Source organism: Clarias gariepinus, chromosome 11, assembly GCF_024256425.1.
Source record: "Clarias gariepinus isolate MV-2021 ecotype Netherlands chromosome 11, CGAR_prim_01v2, whole genome shotgun sequence".
NCBI lineage: Eukaryota > Metazoa > Chordata > Actinopteri > Siluriformes > Clariidae > Clarias > Clarias gariepinus.
Window position 1 is genome coordinate 22,192,881 of NC_071110.1, and position 23,342 is coordinate 22,216,222.

Consider the following 23,342-nt stretch of genomic DNA (forward strand, 5'->3'; position numbering starts at 1 on the left):
CTTCACCTTGTTCAATTCTATGCAAGTGAATTTTATATAAAAAGAATTCCCAATACATTCAACTTATTTAAAATTAAATTTCTATATTAAACAAAACTCGATGGGAGGAGATAAATAATTTGGTCCGAAATTTGCAAATCGTTGCAACAAAAACACTTTCATAATGTCACTTTAAAAATTGCAAAATACCAATGGTTTATATTGAACTGAGGCACTGAGCCAAGCTCATAAAGTTTATTCTTTCTTCCATTCCAGTTTTATTCTCATTTTGCCTTAAACAGTCCAAAGAGAAACCCTTCCTGAGGTGATCTGAGCATTTCAGAACAGGCTTCTTACAAATTTTCTTAGGACTCGTTTTGATACTTCTGGCCTAGAAAACCCTACAGTGCCATCCCTGTGTCCTGAAATGAGGTTGGATGAGATAACCAGAATTGGCAGCATGGGGAATACAGGAACTGCTACATTGTAGGTGCAGAGAACAGTGTTTCTAGCTGGTGGGTATTCAATACACTTCGAATAAAACCAGAAAAGGAATTAGTTAATATAAAAAATAAAACTGCTTACCCTCCTCTGGGGTGCGGAACACTACAAGCTCACTGTCAGAGCCCTGGAACTCTTTGAAGTAGGGCCTCAATTTGAGCTCATACTCTTTGCCTCTGTGAAGCTCTGATAACACTGCTGCATGTTTGGATGCTGCCTTTATGTCCTGAACCATCCAGGCACTGCCTGACGGCCTGTACAGCAACCTGTAACCCTGAATGTAGTAAGGCTCACGTTCAACCTGCAATAAAACAATGCAGTAGTTGTTATTGCATATACTGTAACTGTGTTATTCAGATAAATAAAGATAGAAAGATAGATAGAATAAAGGCATGCTCTTACAGTCCATGTGATTTGTACGCTGGTGGGAGTCAGGATCTTTGGAGGATGCAGATTCACCATAACCTCGGCTAAATCCGCCTGCACCTGTCTGTGATCGACTGGTGAACTACTAGGACTGCCATCTGAAACACACACGTGTATGGATATGTGCGTGGGTGTCTGTAGGTATGTACATACATACAGTACGTACATACACCATATGTATATATACAGTACTGCTCGGGAAAAACACAAGAGACCACTGCAAAATAATCAGTTTCTTATGTTTTTTTAAGATGGGTAATACAGTATGTTTTTTTTTTTTTCATTATTTTGTGAATTCCTAAATTCAAAATATAAGTATTGTTATTTAGACCAAGATAATGCAGTATTTTAGAGCTTTAATAACTCAAATAAAACAAGTAAAAAGCAAAAAAACTTAAATAAAATTCTAATAATTTGTAAACAAATTGTGTAAATGTTTTGGCTAATCAACATTGAAAAATCAGTATTTGATGGAAAAAACACAATTTGCAATGGTGACCATCCGTAAATTGTAAAATACTTTTACTATTAAAGTAAATTGCAGTGGTTTCTTTTTTCCCCCAGATTTATTATATATATATATAAAACTTAATTGCACAATTTATTGGTTATATAAAAAAATATTGTTTTCAATTTTTTTTTTATTTGCTACAATAAGTAGTATTTTCTTCTACTCAGTAGGCTTCCCAAGGATATAATACATCCCCTACAGCATGGACATGATGCACTTATTCTTGCAACAAAAAAAAAATATTTATATTTTAAAGCACATATTACATCCCTGTCTCAAAAGAACTGCACTTGCTGCTGTATCTGTCTTCCAGGGTGGGTTTGAAAACTCTTTTCATTAAATAGCTCAAAGCTCTGATGACCTGTGTACACTGAATCTTTCTACTTTATGTTTATTATTATTTTTAGTTACAGTTTTATGCTGGAGGGCCGTATTGCAGGGCGTACTTGACAAAACCAGTACAGTGGTCAATAACTCAAAACCTGACCCAAACAAACCCTGATACTTATACTCAAACATCCTGCCTGAACTTTATATATTGCAATAGTTACAAAGTAACATCATATAGTCAGGTTTATAAGTACCATATTAGCACATTATTTTTTGCCTATATACACAACCACAATGGATTTAAAATGTAGCAATTCTTTGACTGCCCCTCCCTATTTTAAAGATCTTATTACCTCATACTGTATACTGTACATCTACACGCAACCTCCACTATGCGTCAGTTCATCTTCTGAAACCTCCAAGCTTCATACTATGGGAGATCGGGCTTTTTGCTCAGCTGCACCTAGACTATGGAATGTTCTCTCAGAGTATCTGAGGACTGTTGATTTTAAGTTTGGTCTTAAAACTTATCTTAAGATATATAACTTGCTTCAAAAATAAAGTACATTATAAATAAAATGTACTATTATTTTATTATTATTATTATTTTGATAATGGGATGGAATTTCTTTACAGTTTTTATTATTATTTTTTTTTACAAATGTAACAAATTGTTGACTTGGCCACTACTAAAGTTTCTGCAATTTCTTGGATTGGTCTGGTTTGTTTTCCAGCCTAATAATATCCTCCTTTACTTGCAACGGTGGATTCAATGCCTTTTATCTCCTTAATTTGTCATGACATAACCAAGAAACAGGACACAGGTTTATTAGTCAGTTGTCCTTGTTCAAATACTTATGACCCTGACTGTATGATTTATTTTTTTAATTCACACAACAACTAAATACATTACTCAGAAGTAGTCCAAGTCTTCAGAAAGAAATGTAGACCTACAGTAGCAAGACATCAGTGTACTTCTTGTAAACCATATTGTCCTACACCATGTATGAAATGTACTCAATAAACCTGTGTCAGCCCTTCACACTGAGATCTTGATACAGTATTTCAGACATATAGTACCAGTCAAACAATTAAACACACTAGTCAAATGTTAATTATGTACATTCTAGAACAATCCTGGAGATTTCAGCACATTGAAATAACTCATCTGGAATTAGGCAATTATGCAACACCACCACCAGTCTGTTGTTATTTTAAGACATGAGAATCAGCTGTTCGGGAACAGCTCTGGTAAGAACAGTATTAAGTGCATTTGTAAAACCCATGAAGCACCATGATGAAACTGGTTCTTATGAAAACCAGCAAGACAAAAACTTGCCTCTATTGCAGAGGAGACGTTCACTTAAGTTAACAGCACCTAAAATTAGAGCCCTTATGAAGGCTTTAAAATAAATAAATAAATAAGGCTCACCTTTTGGATACCTTCAGCATTGTTTTACAATGAAAGAAATAAAAAAAATCAGGAAAGACCATGGAATTAGAAGGTGTGTCCAAACTGCATCTGTCTACCTGATTTTAAGGGGAAAAAGTCACATGATGCTAGATCAGGTAAATAGGGAGAGTGGTCAAGCGCTGAGTATACTGTAGCTCTATCTTGATGAAGGATGAAACCATTTTCCTGCAGCTGTAGTCTTTTTCCTTTGTCCCTTTTATTTCTTGGCTAAGAAACTCATTGCTGTACTTGACCACCCTCTCTTTTCTCCTCATCTAGCACTGTGCAACTTATTTATTCTCTTTAAGATCAAACACGCACTCAATAACATCCATTTGGAGTCTGTTGCAGAAGAGGAAACAGAGCTTCTGGAATAACCAATGGAAAAAGACCCACAGTACTGTACTGCTTTAATCATGGGAAGACCAAACTGCAGACATGTGTAGTTGCAGAAGGGGGATATTGTTATACCGCTCATTTCTTTATATTTTCTTATAAGTAGTCTTAAGAAATAACTCTCCAGGCTTCCTAAAGGCTCTCATTCTTGGCATGTTTTTGGTTCTCATTTTTAGTCCAGTCCTTGTATCTGACCAGTTTTAGATGCATGTTTTTGTTTATTAAGCTCCACAATGACCTATGAATCATTCAAGCATAAAAAACATCTAAATTATGGCATGAACCAGTGAGAAACAGGTGCATGTGATGACAGTTGATCTGGCCAGTGACTAGAATACTGGTGATGCCGAAAACTGAAAAAGAAAAAGTGGCTGGAAAAGAATTCAGTCAAACAGAATTTAGGCGAATATGTGAACCGATTTGTTCGAACAGAGGTTCCACTGTAATATACAGTACTACATATTTTCTTAAAAGTGGAGTTAATATGCAAAAGTTATTTTTACACATGTACAAAGAAATTAAGAAAAAAAATCCTGCTTTTTGGTTATTTTTCCATATTTAATTGACCTCAAAGTCTCATACAGCCTCCCTAAGCTTCTTGATTGGGTGTGGCCCCTCATTTGCATGGACACTGAATTAAAACTTTTGTACAAGGAGTGAAATAATCCTTTTACTTCTGCACTTATGTAAGGCTGCTTTGTGACAATGCCAATGACTAAAAGCACAAAACAGTATTAAATGTATTTCTTGTTTCCTAAAGTTGAGGTATACTGTAACAAAATATGTTATAGGCAAAAAAATCTGTATACTGTACAAGCAATAATAATATTCAATATAGGGAAAGTTATCCCTAGCATACATAGTCACGGTGCAATGGCAATAAATTTGTGTTTATAACTGTTTTGATTGAGAGATGATCCCCATGTTAATGCAAAATGTAAACAAGATACAGATGCTGTATACTGTATACTGTACAGTACATACACATGGAAAAGTCAGTCATAACCAAGTACTTAATTCGGTAAATCCCCAGTTTCCACGTTTATTCATGCTCACCTTGTGTTCTGACAGGCTCTGAGATGGGGCTTGGGTCACTTAGGCCATATGAGTTCACTGCTCGGACAATAAAAAGGTAAACAGTGTTGGAGATAAGTCCAGACACTGTGTGTTTCTCTTGCTTCACCTGATCGGCAACAGTCTGCCATGTGCTTCCCACTGACTGACTGCAAAAAAGAAAGAAAGATAAAAATTAAAAAAAATCAGTATGTTGATAAATCAAGACATACAATGCAAGAGTTACCAAAATATGGGTTGTTTCTTTTCAGTTGTATATAAACGCACACAGTTTGTTTTCTTTATGGCTCAAAAAAAAAGTTGTTATACCGCATGTACAAATACAAGCCCAAATATAACTGTAGCAAAGCAGTGTCTTTTTGTGTGTGGCACAGAGTGGCCCATATAAAATGGTTGAATTAATCCACTTTGTGGTAAATGAGGAATAGAGACAGAATGACAAAGAGTTCACAATTCTCTTGGCATGGTTTAACACTATAATCTCTATTAAATCTGAGAATCAATCTACTGTATATTTGGCAGTCTATGCTTGCAATTAAAACAGCATATGAACTATATTCAATAAGTTCCAAAACACAATAAATACAAAATAATCAGTGAAACTGATTACTCATGGGTCATTACGTTGCATAATAATTATCACTCATGACACAGCAATCAAAAACATTTTTAATGGGTTGAAAAGTACCTTCTTTGCTAAAAGGAAACTTTTTGCTATATTTGGTTTTAAACAAATTCTTAACTATAATGGGAGACATGAAGTGTGTCTGAGCGATTTATATACAGAACTGTATATATTCTCATTTCCTTATACACACGCACACACACACTATATACATACAGTATTGTCTTAGGCACCATATTATATGCTGTACTAATGATGTTATATATGTTTATCATGTCTGCATAATTATGTACAAAATCATTCAGTATTTCCATGTATAACTTAAAAATTAATAAATAACATTACAGGAGAATCTGCATGGCTGTAAAAAAAAATAATATATGGGCTACAGGTGCCGCATTCCCCAGGTCAAGCCACTTTTGAACCAGAAACGGCGGCAGAAGCGCCTGACCTGGGCTACAGAGAAGCAGCACTGGACTGTTGCTCAGTGGTCCTAAGTACTTTTTTCGGATGATAGCAAATTTTGCATGTCATTCGGAAATCAAGGTGCCAGAGTCTGGAGGAAGACTGGGGAGAGGGAAATGCCAAAATGCCTGAAGTCCAGTGTCAAGTACCCTCAGTCAGTGATGGTCTGGGGTGCCATGTCAGCTGCTGGTGTTGGTCCACTGTGTTTTATCAAGAGCAGGGTCAATGCAGCTAGCTATCAGGAGATTTTGGAGCACTTCATGCTTCCATCTGCTGAAAAGCTTTATGGAGATGAAGATTTCATTTTTCAGCACGACCTGGCACCTGCTCACAGTGCCAAAACCACTGGTAAATGGTTTACTGACCATGGTATTACTGTGTTCAATTGGCCTGCCAACTCTCCTGACCTGAACCCCATAGAGAATCTGTGGGATATTGCGAAGAGAAAGTTGAGAGACGCAAGACCCAACACTCTGGATGAGCTTAAGGCCGCTATCGAAGCATCCTGGGCCTCCATAACACCTCAGCAGTGCCACAAGCTGATTGCCTCCATGCCACGCCGCATTGAAGCAGTCATTTCTGCAAAAGGATTCCCGACCAAGTATTGAGTGCATAACTGAACATAATTATTTGAAGGTTGACTTTTTTTGTATTAAAAACACTTTTCTTTTATTGGTCGAATGAAATATGCAAATTTTTTGAGATAGGAATTTTGGGTTTTCATGAGCTGTATTCCAAAATCATCAATATTAAAACAATAAAAGTCTTGAACTACTTCAGTTGTGTGTAATGAATCTGAAATATATGAAAGTCTAATGTTTATCAGTACATTACAGAAAATAATGAACTTTATCACAATATGCTAATTTTTTGAGAAGGACCTGTATATATATATAGTACAAGACAGACCAGTTTTCAGATGGAAACAAAAAACCTAATGTACAGTATGCTCCTGGGATTTGCATAAAAGTAGAAAGGAGCGAGTGTGACAAAGTTACCAGAAAAACTCATATTCTCCAGACAGAGTAGTGTTCAAAATAATAGCAGTCCAACATCAGTAAATAGATCAATAATTGTTTTTGGGAGAAATTATATTTCTTCATGATAAATTTTTTACATGTAGGTGTAGTGGAGTAATGAAAAACCAACAGACCCAACAGTCGTGACCTGCATTGCACCTGATTCTGTGTAACTGAATCGTTAATTGAAAAGGGGTGTGTTCAAAATAATAGCAGTGTGGGGTTTAATTAGAAAGGTACATTATTCTGTGAAAAACAGGTGTCAGTCAAATTCAAAGATAAAAAAATTCAAGGATAAATGCAGAAAAGGTCCTGTGCATTTCTCTCAAAAAAATAAAATGGGTTGTTCTAGACATTATTCAGAAGAACAGCGTACTTTGATTCAAAAGTTGATTAGAGATGGGAAAACAGACAAAGAAGTGCAGAAAATGATAGGCTGCTCTGCTAAAATGATATCAAAATATAATCAAAAATATGTTTTAAAATGGAGACCAAAACAAGAAAGCTATTAGCAAGAACCCCCAGCAAAGTCCCATTGTTGAAAAAAAGACATGCTGAAGAGGTTACAGTTCGCCAAAGAACACATTAACTGGCCTAAAGAGAAATGGCGCAATATTTCTGTGGACTGATGAAAGCAAGATTGTTCTTTTTAGGTCTAGAGGCCGCAGACAGGTGTTTGTCAGGTGACTCCCAAACACCGAATTTAAGCCACAGTACACTGTGAAGACACTGACGCATGGAGCACAAGCATCATGATATGGGGATGCTTCTCGTACTATGGTGTTGGGCCTATTTATCACACTTCAGGGATCATGGATCAATTTGTGTACATCAGAATACTGAAAGAGGTCACATTGCCTTATACTGAAGAGGAAATGGTTTCAAGAAGACAACGACCCCAAACACAGCAGTAAGCAAGGAGCATCTTGGTTCCAGACCAACAAGATTAACGTTATGGAGTGGCCAGCCCAATCCCCAAACTTGTGGCCTGACAATAAAAATGATGTTTCTGAGGCAAAACCAAGAAATGCAGAGGAATTGGTGCCAGAAGTTGGTTGACTCCATGCAGCACAGATGTGAAGAAGTTCTCAGAAAGCATGGTTATACAACTAAATATTAGTTCAGAGATGCACAAGAAATATAAAACTTTAAGCATTTTTGTTTAAACTGTGAATTTATAACTTTGTAAAGATGAATGATGACACTTGCTTTTCTTCACTTTCTGTAAACTAATAATACATTTAGCACATTTTTCTTCATGTTGTGATTCAGAATAGAACATGCAGGGTGTTCAATGCATTATTGTGATTTAAATGAAAAGTTATTATATGGATATGAAGCTTTACTCACGTTTTTCACACTGCTATTATTTTGAACACAACTGTGTGTATACAGTATATACACATACAGTGGCATGGGAAAGTTTGGGCCAAAATTTCTGTTAATGTGAACAGTTAAGCAAGTAAAAGATGAAATGACCTCAAAAGCCAAACACACTTTTGAAACACTCTTTTGCAATGTATTAAGCAATATCAGTGTATTGCTTTTGTTTTCTACAATTTTAGAGTGAAAAAGGGGATGTGGCAACCTGCGAAAGAATGGGAACCCCAGGAGACTTCTCAGATAACGTTGGCAAAGGTATTAGACCTTAATTAGCCTGTTAGGGTCATGGTTTGTTCACAGTCATCATTAGCAAAGGCCAGGTAATGCAAATATCAATGCTTTCTAAATACCCTGACTCCTCTAGCCATGGGGTCATGTAAGCAGTTGCCTAGCACCCTGAAAAAAAAATCACTGATGCCCACAAAGCAGGAGAAGGCTATTAAAAGATAGCAATGTGTTTTCAGGTAATGATTTCTTCAATTTAGATTGCAATTAAGAAATGGCACGTAACAGGAACAGTGAGGGTCTGGAAGACTAAGAAAAATATCAGAGAGAACTACCCAGAGGATTGGTAAAAAAGCAAGTCAGAACACCCGTTTGACTGCAAAAGACCTCCAGGAAAATTTGGCAGACTCTGGAGTCGTGGTACAACTGTTCAGCAACACCTGCATAAATATGGCCTTCATGTAAGAGTCATCAGAAGAAAACCTCTCCGCATTCAGCATCTGAATTTTGAAAAGAACATTTACACAAGCCTGATGCATTTTGGGAAAAAGTCCTGTGACTGATGAGGTTAAAATAGAACTCTTTGGCTGCAATGAGCAATGGTATGTTTGGAGAACAAAAGGTGCAGAACTTCATGAAAAGAACACCAGTCCAACTGTTAAGCATGGGGGTGGATCGGTTGTGTTTGTATTGCAGCCAATGAAACAGGAAACATTTTACAGGTAGAGGGAAGAATGGATTCAATTAAATTACAACAAATTCTGGAAGCAAACATCTGTAAAAAAAAAAAAAAGCTGAAGTTAAAAAGTGGATAGCTTCTACAAATGGATAATGATCATAAACACAATTCAAAATCCACAATGAAGGTTTTTCATGGCCCTTACAGTCTCCTGACCTAAACATCATAGGAAATCTATGGATAGACCTCAGAAGAGCAGTGCGTGCAAGATGGCCCAGCAATCTTACAGAACTGGAAGACTGTTGTAAGGAAAAATGGGAGAAAATACCTCAAACAAGAACGGAAAGACTCCTTATTTTAAAAATGTAAAAGATGAAAAAAAAAATATTTTGTTTAAAATATAAGGAGAATGTGTTATCTGTAACTTTATGGCTTTTTACAATCATTTCATATTCCACTTGCATAACTGATCATACCAAATTTTTATATATCTATACTGTATATACACACACACACACATAAGAGAGAGAGCAAGAGATACAGTAAGAGAAAAAGAGAACGAGGGAGAGAAAGAGAGAAAGTAGGTATGTTAAAGCATAGAGTTGCAGAAAGATCCTCACCCCAATCATTTACTAATTTCCACTCTTTAGATACATGATCACTGTCTCTTATCACATGACAGCTACAAGTGCAGGGCTCCTCTGAGACATAGAAGGCCAACCAAGTGCATCTTTTTAAACTGCTGCCACTATTTGCACTGTTCTGCCTTCATGAGTTCACTGCAGCCCTTGATTGGTTAGTCCTGCTGCTATTAACAGACAGACAGAGTACAGTACTATGATATTATCATTGCCATGCACTACATGCAATTTAAATCACTTGGACATGTGTCCCTGCGAGCTTGTGTATACGGAAGACGACAGATAACATTTTGTATGTTAATGGTGAGTTAGCTTACTGTAGGTTTGAGAAATGTGTGTGGAGGACAAAAGCATGTTCATTCATCTTTTATAGTGCTTATCCTGTGTACAGGGTTGTGGAGGCCTGGAGCCTATCCCAGGAGACTTGGGAATAGAGAGAGGGCACTAGTCCACTTAATCCATCACACACACACACTATGGGCAATTTGGGAACACCATATAACCTGATCTGCATGGCAATGGACTGTGGGAGTAAACCCACTAAGCATGGGGAGAACATGCACATTTCACACACCCAGACCTGAGGCGGGAATCGAACCCTTGACCCTGGAGGTGCAAAGACACAGTACTAACCACTATCCCACTGGGGCCTGTATCTGAATTAAATATTTTTACCATGGTATTCAATTCTTACTCTTGTTCTCATTTCTTTTTTTGGGAAAAGTAACATTTATGTTGACGTATGATGATATAAACAGCCAAGACCACTTATAAGAAACAGTATAATCTAGTAGTCTAGTAGTTCTGTACTTTTTACTTCACTAATTTTGTGCAAGGCATTGTGTTACATAACTGTGTAGTATTTAAAGTTGTAATATACTCCCCTGCTGACAATTACAGTATACAGTATATACAGTGCCTTGCAAAAGTATTCATACTAATGAACTTTTCCACATTACAACCACAAGGAAGGAAAATGAATGGTTTTCAAAATGTATTACAAATAAATATCAGAAAAATGTAAGTATTTGTATTTTGCCACTCTGAGTAAATACTTTGTAAAACCACCCTTCGCTGCAATTACAGCTGCAAGTCTTTTGAGGTACAGTATGTCTCTACCAGCTTTGCACATTTAGAGTGTGAAATTCTTGCCCATTCTTCTTTGCAAAATAGTTTAAGCACAGTCAGATTAGATAGAAAGTGTTTGTGAACAGCAACTTTCATGTCTTGCCAGAGATTCTCAATTGGAGGTACTGTAGGTCTGACTTTGACTGGGTCATTCTAACACAGGAAAATGCCTTAATTTAAATGATTCCATTGTAGCTCTGGCTTTATATTTAGGGTAGTTGTGGTGTTGGAAGGTTACTCTCTGCCCCAGTCTCAAGTCTTTTTTATTCTTTAGCAGGTTTTCTTCTAAGATTGCCTTGTATTTGGCTCCAGCCATCTTTCCATGAAGTCAGACCAACTTCCCTGTCCGTGCTAAAGAAAAGCATCCTCACAACATGATGCTGCCACAAAATAGCATTTTGCATCTAAGCCAAAAAGATCAAGTTTATTTTCATCTGACCAGAGAACCTTTTTCATATTTGCTCTGCCCTCCACATGGCTTGTCGCAAATTGCAAATGGGACTTCTTGTGGCTTTCTTCTTGCCAATCTTCCATAAGGGCCAGATTTGTGGAATGCATGACTAAAAGTTGTCCTGTGGACAGATTTTCCCACCTGAGCTGTGGATCTCTGCAGCTCTTCCAGAGTTGCCATGGGCACCTTGGCTGCTTCTCTGATATTAAGGTTCTCCTTGCCTTTCCTGTCAGTTAGGTGGATGACCATGTCTTCATAGGTTTGCAGTTATGCCACAATCTTTCGGATGATGGATTGAGCAGTGCTCTGTGACATGTTCAAAGCTTGGTATATATATATATATATATATATATATATATATATATATATATTTTTTTTTTTTTTTAATTTAATTTAATTTTTTTTTATTTTACCACTGACAAACTTCTCCACAACTTTATCCCTGACCTGTCTGGTCTGTTCTTGGTCTTCATAATAAGGTTAATTTTCTTTAACAAACTACTAAGAGCTTCATAGAACAGCTTAGTATTTATACTAAGATTAAATTACACACAGGTGGACTCTAATAGTTGACTTCTGAAGGAAACGGAGTCCATAGGATTTTAGTTATTAGTACCAGGGTAAAGGAGGCTAATTACTAATGTAATTGTGTGAATTGAGTTCCCTCTGTAAAAATCTCAGTAAAAAAAGAGGGAGAGAAAGAGTAAGAGAGAATATTTTACTTTGACATAAAGGCTGCTTTGAGCTAATACAAGCTGTGTAGTTTTGGTCCTTATAGTAAATTGGAAGGTTAGTACTTTAATGCTTAGTAGAAATATAAATAGATGAGTAATTTTAATATCTGGGATACCTCTATTTTTTACTCAACTGCAAGATTTTGTATACATTGTCCACCACTGGTATTACTTTAGGACCTCAAAAATATCACCCAGTCAAAGTAACAACCAACAACACTATCCTAACCAGTACATTACACTGAACGATAATACAGGTGCCCATGTTTTAAAGCTTCGGAACAAAAGCTACTTCGTTATAGCTGAAAGAAAATGCGCATACACATTCCACAAGTGTATAAAGGACATTGTGAACATTCAGGTTCTATACGGAGACCCTGTAGGAATGGTGTACTGTATGTGTAAGGGCTGCGTGAGCACGAGTGTGAGAAGGCCATGTTATCAATCAGAACACATCCTTAATAAGGTGTCAGACCAAAGCTAAGTAATGACTTGACCTCTGCTCTCAACCTTACTGACACCCAACCATGAATGTACTGTTGTCCTAGACCATATGTGGATTGTACTGCAATGCAACTGAAAGATTTAACTTCAACTACTCATCTTATCTTAAAAATTGTTACTAGCTATACAAAAGTGATAATCAAATGCATTTTACTTGCTATTCTTATGCTCAGGTCGAAATGACCTGGATATTATGTTATATTATTATCTCATCTGAATTATGTAATTGTCTGAATGATTCATCAAGATCAACACTGAGCCAAGAACACGCACACATATCTTGGCTTAGTGTTGATCTTGATTATATATTTATATCCCTTAGACCTGAACTAAACAAAAAGCATTAAAGGGAATTTGCAACAGAAAAGCTAAGGGTCTCCAGTTTAGCCCGAGCCTCCATCAGCATGACAGACGATGAATAGAGTTTCTCCAACAGCCATCACCATAATGAGACCTTTCGACAATGCGCGCCGTTGTGAAAGAGCAACTGAACAAGCTAACACAATGACGTGTGATGGATGGGGTTAGCCCTATTGCATTGTCTTTGCACCTGAAAGCAGATTTACGAGTAATAATGACCTTTAATACCAGCGACACAACACTTGTGGTAAATTTAATAATAATAATGAATTTAGTGACAAAATCTTGCAATGGAAATAAAAGAAAACATCTTTTTACCTTCAGCTGAGTCAGGGGGGCTAAAGCAAGGATAACACAACACCGTGTACGGCCCTGTCTTCCTGCAGATCGCTTAAGAAGCTTAATTTAACCAAACCATTACTGCATTCTCTTGGGTATACACTAATCTAAGCTTGGCATGAGTACACTGTGATGTACTAATAAGGTGACCAATACAGTATATATAAAAATCTATTTCAGTCAGCATCTTTAATGCATTGCTGAAACGACTCAAGTGTCCTAGACTTTTGATGTAAAAAAAAAATAAGAGCATGTCCTTATGAGTTTAATTTTTTTGTTTATCAAATCAGCTGTGCTTACATGGATACTAATTTTGCAATAATAATCAAATAACAGCATAAAATTAAAATGCAGCGTTTAAACACCCAGTTGTAACAGTCTGAACCGATCCGGTTTGAGCAGAATCATTTTTCAATCTGAATAAAAGGCGTGTTATAAACCTTTATTCAATGTTTAAATATCAGGCATGTACACATGTGTTCTGATCGTTTCCCTCTCGCTGGAAGTATATTCATTTCTTTTTGTACATTTGCCTGACTTTTGTGTAACAATAATAAGTAACGTGTTTCTGCAAGGATTTGTTTCCATTTCTGATCAGTAAACTCTGAGAACAACTCATTTACTCTGGACTTTCATCCACTGGGTGCTGGTCCTTGATTAAGTTTAAGATTAAGTGGAGGTGGAGGACGAGCCACTGATTGGCTTGAATTTCACATGAGAACGACGTACAAGACCAAACTCTTATAAGCAATCATAATGCATAATGTTGGATTTGTTGAAAATATAGAACATATAACCTTCTGTAACTTCAAATTTCCAGCAGATTAAATGCTTCACATTTTTTAAAAATATTTTGATCAAATGCTTTGAGCATGTAAACACACATCTTATCCGATCAGTGTCCATGTAAATGTTTAAATTGAAATTTTGAATTGAATTAAATCATATTGGCCATGTACACGTAGCTTTTTCTTAGTTTATCATACCTTTTAAAACTTTACCTACAGTCACGTTTACTATTTGGCATTCACAGGGAAATTTAGTTCCTGCATTCAACCAATTCTATAGCAGCTATACACAGCGATTTTCTCACCAAGATCTTGTTTTTGGCTTTTAAAGTAACAGAATCCCACAATACCAAAGCTTGTCCCAATTATAGAAAAACCAGGAGAAGTAAAAGCCTCCTGTTTTGAAGATTCTCTCATGGAGGAAAAAAAAAAAAAAAAAAAAAAAAAGCACTGACCCCCAAGAAATACATATTTATAAGTAGTGTACATGTTAAGTAAATATATTGTTCAAAAATTTTACAGAACACTTAGTCCCAGTTTGACTTGAACCATATGCACATTGTTCATATATGGTTCAAGTCAAGTTGTTCCCTTCATTTTTTTGAGCAACACAACATGATTGTGTATAAACCTAGGATTTGAATTACAGGCACGGCTGTCTACCTTCTGTGCTGTAGGTTTAACAGACTTTTATCACTTTAACTGAAAGGTAAAAAGTTCCAGAGCATTTAAATGTTTGTGATTCACAGGCACAACATCACAGAACTCATTATGCTTACACAGACAATACATACTGGTGGTGTGAAGTGATGTGAAAGTACCAGCGGTAGATCTTTGCAGGTTTACCTAAAAGCCTCGATAATGTAGGAGGTGACGGCAGCACCTCCTTCGTGCTGATTGGGCTGCCACGTCAGCGTCACACTGCTCTGGCTCACGTCCGTCACGGCGGGCTTCAGCGGGGGACCAGGCAGTTGCAGGGTCTGAGACAGCCGGACCAGGGATGACGTCTCTGTATCTATAACAGAAGACATGTTGGTTCTACTGCTCTTATGAGCACCTAACTTTAATCAAATAAAACCGTTTTCTTCATGAGGACCAGACAAATGATAGCTACTGTAGGTCAAATTCCTATCGTTGTGGGGATAAAAACACAAACACACATACACACACACGCAAGTTGTACTGCTCATTTAAACAACACAACCTTATGTTTTTATGCCCCACAGATGCAGAAAATTCTAACCCATCTCAGTGCATAATTTTACATAATTACCATGTGAATGTTTAAATTATACATGTTGTTCTTGCTTTAACTCTCCTCTTCGTGTTGTTCTTTTTTTACTACAGTATTTTACATGGATGCCGCTTCCTCTTTGGCACGTCTTGATTTCTGCAGGGATGACATTTCGAATGCATGCACTGGGATATATCAAATAGTTATCATTGTCAAGAATTCTTTGTTGTCTCACCTCTCACAGTGATGGTGCCGCTCCACCTCGTCTCTCCTGCGGAACTGGAGGCTATGCACGTGTACATCCCTGAGTCGGTCTCCTAGCAACAGTCAAGGCCAAATAATCTCACTTTATGGATGAAAGCAGGCAGAGATAATTGCAAGCAGCGCTGCGTATCCAAATGGAGCAAATCAAATGGTACATTTGGGCAGATATAGCCTGTTTGCTGAGAATTAGAGGTCACCCAAGGAACTGACAAACATTTCTGCATGAGTACATGACTTTGTCTAACAGCTTGAAATCAGTCCATACAGGCCACTTAAAATGATCTACATGCAGCTTTGAGAATAGCACAGCCACTTCAGTACACAAGGGATCCATGAGAGAGAAACCGATGACAAAAGGTGAATGATATCTAAATATACACAATGGTTATACACTTACTGGCCACTTTATTAGGAACTTCTCCACAGCTGCTCATCCATGGAATAGTCATCATTTATAATTATTTTTAATCAAAATCAGAGAGCTTCAATTAATACTCACACTTAGGAAGACCTATTATGCAAAACTCATTTTAGATGCTGGGACGAGTCTCCAGTGAGTGTGTGTGTGTGTGTGTGTGTGTGTGTGTGTGTGTGTGTGTGTGTGTGTGTGTGTGTGTTCAAATAACATTGCTGTATTTTGTCCTTTATTCTTGCTTCATCATCTTTGTTGTTTAATAGAGGGTGGGATTCACTAGGTTGGTTACATTACTGCCAACTGTAGGCCTCATTCTCTCTCACCTTCCTGGTCCCTTAAAGCTGATTTTAAGACCAGCCTTTCTTAAAACGTCTAATGCACACAGCAACATTGAGCAGGGCTTAAACAAGCCAATCAGATTTATTTTCCCTATTGTGACCTCATATAAGTAGTTCATTTACAAAGGCACTAAAATACTGTATCAAATTGTAAGGATGAGTGAAATAAAGGGTGTTTGAGGTATAAAACATATATATATTATCTGAATATTAAACCAAAATTCAGAATAAAAATGATTTTGAAACTGCTGATCACCTGGGATTATACTTTTCTGCAAAGGTTGTTTAGGTTGTCATAGATTTCCTATCTGCCTAAACAAGACTAGCTATTATCCTCTGCTCTCCAGCCACCTCTTTTAACAGAAAGGAGTTCCTGTTTATAAAACTGCTGCTTGGATGTTTTTTCTTCACACTGATCTGTGTAATTTCTACAGAGACTCATGCAAGAAAATTCCTAAAGAAGATTTTTCAATAACGTCCATGCCACAGTGAATGTCACCGAGAACCCCTCATTCTCATGTTTTACATGTACAACAATCTGTGTTTGCATGATAATGCTACTGTCACATGACTGGCTGACTGGATAATTGCATGAATAATAGGGATGGGGGAAAAATTGATTCAGTTATTTATCATGATTCTGATGTTCTGATGATGTGGCAGAACATGTAATGTCACACTGACTCCAAAATCGATTTATAAATAAATAAATAAATAAATAAATGAAAGAAAATATACATTAGATTTTTTTTTTCAATTTACATACAGTACGTTTGCATTTGACAAGATAAAACCTTGCTGTTCCTCCATAATACTACAAGTGGTGCACTTTAAACTGTATACACACTGGCAAAAAGCACAGCATCATACATGATAGGAGCGCATTATTTACTACGCTTGTTTAGAATGGTAACCCTATCTAAAATATATATTAATAAATCAGGACATATTCACAAAATCATGATACTAACAGAATAGCAATACAAACCAAATCGGCACCTATGTATCATGATAATATTGTATCAAGTGGTCCCTGGTGATTTCTGTATGATGTATGATTATTCCAGATGTGTATGATTTCTTAAAAAGAGTGAATGTATTTTAAATACATACTGTATCTACAATCTATTATACAGTATTCAGCAAACAGATGCATTGTTGAATTTTTTATTAAAAAAATAAACAGCAGGGCTGACAGTGGCCACATAAATAAATTATATTAACATTCATAGACCTGTAAAAGGTCACGTAGGAGTTTTTATACTGCAATCTACTCGAGTATTCAAGTCACCTTTCGGTAGTAATGTGAATTAAACATTGTCCCCCCTTTTAGGACATATCTCTATGCTATCTAAGCCTTTGATAGGCTAATGCATCTCCCGTGTTCAACACTATCCCAGCATGACAGATTTGCTTCACTCCGCTGATGTATTGGGCATGGGGAAGGCTCTTTACACCGTTCACCACTGTGACTAAACCTTATTGCAGGAACAAAGCTTAAAGTATTTCTTTACCCGACAGTTTCTAATTAGAATTCCCACAACTATAAATCACATACGGTCTGAATTAATTACTGTAGCCAATACACTCTGTTCAGCACTGCAAACAGCAGGTGAGGCAAGAGAAAAAATACAAACGGTACTCTGTCAAAGCCACTATTTACATTTCGAAATGAGCTCATTAATTACTAATACAACTTTGAGTGCTTAATAGGATTTTGACTGAAGAAACTGTTCAGAACTTAGGTATGGACAAAGAGAAACAAAAAGTAAAAAAAAAAATGTGATCTGACATACACAAGTCTTAACGAAAGGACTTTTTAGATGCTTGGAAACTTTGATTACCCTGTGGTAGTGAGAAAAGTTCTCTCTACTGTACATACATTAACTTAAATACATAGAACAAAAGATGAAAGGCACAGACATTCATAAAGCATTTAGTGCTATAATGCAGTGTTCCCCAACTCCGATCCCAGAGGGATCTCCTGCCCTGGACATTTTATTGTTTTCCCTGCTCTATTACACCCACTTCAATTCAAAAGAGCCTGTTAATTAATTGATTAATTAGATGAAATTAGGTGTTATGGGAGTTGGGAAACACTCAAATGTGTATGGCAGATTGCAGGCAAACAAAACCTGCAAATAGGTAGTTTACTGTACAGTATGTAGACTGATGCATCTATTTAAATGTAATCTATTATGCAAAAGTCGCTTTTTAGGCATTTTTACACATTGAGATGAGGCTCCAACCAAAAAAAAAAAAAAAAGTACGAAAAAAAATATAGTAAGTGTATTGGCCAAGGATTAAACAAGCCATTTAGACTTTACCCCTAGTGTGACCTCATATCAGATGAGCCCCTACCCCAGCTTGTTGCTCGCCAGCTCTGCTGTTCTCTTATCTTTTTTTACTTAGACACCAAAACTGCACATTCAGTACAATGTGAAACACAGAGCTTGTATTATCTAAAAAGATTTAGAGGTAGAATATTAGCAGATATACTTTGGGGAACCTCTGGGAACTATTTTACCTTGTTAAAAATAATAAAATATAGGACAATTTACAGGCAATTATTCTTAAATGCTAGAATTATGCATTATGCAATATTCATTTACTAAATGGATAAGTAACGTTTGTAAAAAAAAAAAAAATATATATATATATATATATATATATATATATATATATATATATATATATAAAAATATATATATATAATTTGCCTTTAACTCTAAAACTTTGACCAAAGATGTAAGTGAAACATCATTGTTCACAAATTAATAGCAAGACTACCTGAGATACAGTCGGGTTACTCAATTGGATTGAATCGAATGGTTCTTCATTATTGGTTCATAATGGTTCATGATTATTATAATAGTATAGTATTTATTGCTTCACTACACGTAACGAGAAGGAAAAGATTTGTCCTAAACAAACATGAAATATTATTTACTGAATATTAAACTCTCAATTAGGAAACAAACAATGACTGAATGTGTGAAATGAATGAGCGGGATAAGTGAGTCATAGCAGCACACACTGTCTCGCTTGCAATTCATTACTGATTACATTACAAAAAAAGCACTTTTATCAAGAACGGTTTTACCTCGAAGTGGCTCATGAGTTGCTGTCAGAAAATTTACTTTTTATTTTGAGAAATGCTGCAGATAGAAATATTTTCTCTTAAAATATCTCTTAAAATCTTTCAAAGATCAGTCCTTTTTGATCTTCTTTGATCCAATGAAAGCACGTCTAAATCAAAATAATGCTTCCCTTTTCCGTTTAAACTCTAGAGTAATGACGGCATGACAGAGCGTCGCATGTCGGGAGGTTGTTGGGAGGGAAAAAGGAATTGAATCAGCTTTATATCATCTATTTACATTCATCTCACAAGCATTTAAACAACATGTGTTTGCTTATGGTGTGATCAGATATAATTACTGTGTAGTGACTCATAAGCAATCAGTTCCAGTTGATTAAAATACACAGTGTTTTAATACCTTTGGTGTTTATCATGCTTTTTCTCCCAAAACTACTAACTATAAGTCTGATCCTGTTTTATTTGGAACCACGGAATGCAGAATATAACCTAATTATATTATTATAAACCACACAGAAGATGAATGAGTACGAAAGATGTACTCTCTATATTCATTACTCACTATTAGCATTATGTTCTCTTTAATACCTTTTTACACAGATCAGTCATAACATTACAACCCAAAATATTATGCCCAATATTTCCTTTGTGGAATAACTCCACAGGACTCCTGGTGGTATGCTGAGGTGTCTTGTACTGGGTCAGTGGCACCATATATTTTGGTGTTGTATGGTGTGGGGTAGGGTCACCATGGATCTGACTAGTTTTTTCTGAAGCATTCCATGGATCCTTGGTCAGATTGAGATCTGAGATCTGGGGAATTTTGAGGTCAGACCAACAACCTTACACTCTTTGCCTCCTAAGCCCCATTAGTGGCAGGGGGTGTGATGCTTTGAGAGTTCGGATACCTTTCTAATCGAGACCAGGGCTGACTTTTTTTTTTTTGGCAAATGTCACTGTTAATGTGGATTTTGAAATGTGCATGTGAAGATTTTGTTTTTTTATTTTGAAATGGTAGTGGGAGTCCCCTATAAGCAAGCCACATTTACTTTCAGAGTGTTTTGTGTTATTTTAGTCTTTTTATCTTGACCTGGTGCACTAGTGTAGGAGTTCAGCAACAAAAATGGGCAGACTTTTCTAGCCATCTACCTCGCTAGTTGTTTTGCAACATTGGGTGACTCTGGAATAACAGAGGTCAAGAAAACAAACTTAAACTGTAAATAACTATTAACTTATTATTGATATCCAAGTATGATGATAAAAAAATGACATGAAACTTAAATGGAATGATGTTGAGACAAAGTGGGTCAGTGGATATCACACCATCTCACCTAGCCATTCCCTATAAATATAAATAAGGTTGATCTTTTCATCTGTGCTCGTGGTCTTAAAATATCACAATTACACAATTAGGTGTTCCTACAGTATGATGACAAATACTTTTTTTTATGATTTAAAATGGTTGATGATTAAAAAAATTTTTTTATGATAATTAATATAAATATCTCAGATGAAAAGATGTTTTGATAATTGTGGTGTCATTCAGAAAAAACACCTCTCATTCTTAAAGCAAGACAGTATGAGAAATAATATATAGATACAGTATACAATCCTGCTGCTTACGTTCCTTTTTTATGCAATGTGAATTGCAATTTCATCTATACTACAGTATCAGTCAATCGATATAAATTCATGAAACACATCCTTGGGGATCAACCCTCAAACAGCCATTTATATTAGCTTTAGAATTCCTTTCATTCCTTTTTCAGCTCCTTTTTAAAGTTTTGTGAATAGTTTTTAAAAACAAACTCTAAGCTAGAAACTTTTATTGCGACTTGAGATAATGCTTAGTGGTAAGATTTTCTTTCATGAGAGGCGGATCCAGTAAATATCTTTTAACAACCAATACTGCTTGATATGGCATTAAGTTTATTGAAACTGATTTCTCCTTTACTGCCTTAAATGAAGAGTAATGAAGCTGGCAAGTCATACACTATGTTCTGCATCTGAGATTCAGTGCTTTAAGCAGCGCTCGTTAGCTGCATGTTTTTGTGAACCTTTCACTTGATTTGAAAAGTCTAGCTAGAGGCATATCTGCCTGAGGTGCTTTCAATATCCAGCCCACAATGTATGTGTTGCTTTGAACTGTCAATCAAATACCTGCAAGCTGCTGATGTGTAAAGTTCCATTTTCAATCAGACTGATGTGGATTCCGTCTGCTGAGAGTCTCTGTCCGTCCTTCTCCCACCTGATGCTGGGAGGTGGGTTTCCCATTACATGGCAATGGAGCTTGGCACTGGAGCCCCGTGCCAATGTCTGGTTACCTGGGCCTTGGTGGATGATGGGGGAAATAAAGTCTGATGTTCCTGCAGAATAAATTTAGCAATGTTTTATTTATTTATTTTTAGACGACTGTCATCTGTCTGTCTCATTGATGTACATTTTATTTTAAAAGAACCAAAGCATTCAGCCAAAAGAGCATTAGTAAGGTTGGACACTGATGCAGAACCCGCAGTCAGCATTCCTATTCTCGCCAAAGGTGTTCTTCCACAAGAGCATGAGGAAACCATGTCTTCATTGACCTCACTTTGTCCACAGGGGTGTTGCCAGGAAATTTGCAATGACACACTATACAAAGATGTTCTAAGCAATTGCATGCTTTCTCCCCACATATACAGGTAGATATGAATCAGGTGTCCACGTACTTTTGGCCAACCAGCATGTGTGTATAAGCAGGTAACTAACATGGGACTTTGACTGCATTAAATTGGCATGTAATTTAATGTCCATCCTCGAATACACCTTCAGTATGAAATTTGTACAGACAGTTGTACATACTTTATTGGTATTACACGTATCTGTGTAGTGCTTTAAATATGAAACACAAAAACAGAACCTAGTGAACAGTGGGAATGAGACTGCCTGGCCAAAACAACTTAAATAAGCAAATTCCTTAGAGCCTTTATTGTATAATTACTGCAGTGATTATGTGTTTCAGCAGGCAACATTTTTTAACCCTAACTAACGCAGTAAGTAGCTTCTCCTACTGTATCTTAATCAATCATGTAGGAAAGCATATCCTGCGGTCCTGAAAGGAATGTTATTGTGATTCGGAAGAGTCAAACTTTTGGTTGAGGCAAAGAAAATTGCAGAAGTTACTTGAACTATGAAAGGATAGTACTATACTGTACAATCAACTTAACCAGAAAAAAAAGTAACAAAAATCCTGAATGCCCGTGATTGGGGATCATTTAAACACTGGGTGAAAGCTGCATTATAAAAAAATCAGACGGTAGAAATCACAGCTGTGTTTAATAGTGAAAGTAGGAGCATTTCCACAGCTGTGTTGTAATAAGAAAACCAATTGTTAGTGAGACTAATCTGGAAAAAGGCTGATCTTGAGTTTATTTAGCTGGTCAGGTCTAGGCTCGGCAACATTATGTGGTACAACCATTTATCAGGTACAATCTACCTGAATGCAGTAAAAGACCAGGTATTCACATCAATGGATTGTTCTTCTCTGATAACAGAGGCTAGACAACAATGTTGTTAAGTTTCTTAAAGCTCAAATTGTAAAAGAATTGTTCTGGTAACATAAGGAATCATTTTCACACATGAATTTGCCTCCACTGAGTCCTGACCTTAACTCCACTGAAAGTGTAAAAGACATTACAAAGTGGTTTGTCGCCTCTCATCAATATTAGATCTCTCCAACTTTAATGGACAGACATTTAGACACTAATTAGCCATAGCATTACAACGAAAAACATCATGCCCAATATTGTGTAGGTTCGCCTTGTGCCACCGGGGTGGTTCTTGCCTCTCGGGGTATGACTCCACAAGACCTCTGGAGGTGTGCTATATGGCACCAGGACATTATTAGCAGATCCTTTGGGTGATGTGGATTGCAGGGTGGGACTTCAATGGATCAAACTTATTAGTCTAGCACATCTCATGGGAGATCGGTCAGGTTGTGATCTTTG

General features: G+C 36.6%; 1 protein-coding gene across 2 annotated transcripts in view; it reads right to left on the reverse strand.

Moving 5' to 3' along the window:
• The window catches only part of LOC128533538 (roundabout homolog 2-like), a 92,569-nt gene that overhangs the window by 16,418 nt on the left and 52,809 nt on the right, over positions 1 to 23,342 (reverse strand). For both annotated transcript variants that reach the window (XM_053507823.1, XM_053507822.1), the window contains exons 9-14: positions 21,520 to 21,725; positions 15,481 to 15,562; positions 14,858 to 15,026; positions 4,653 to 4,819; positions 883 to 1,004; positions 565 to 781 (exon numbers count right to left, since the gene is read on the reverse strand). In XM_053507823.1, coding sequence (XP_053363798.1) covers positions 565 to 781; positions 883 to 1,004; positions 4,653 to 4,819; positions 14,858 to 15,026; positions 15,481 to 15,562; positions 21,520 to 21,725 — 963 coding nt within the window. The remainder of the gene's footprint in view (positions 1 to 564; positions 782 to 882; positions 1,005 to 4,652; positions 4,820 to 14,857; positions 15,027 to 15,480; positions 15,563 to 21,519; positions 21,726 to 23,342) is intronic.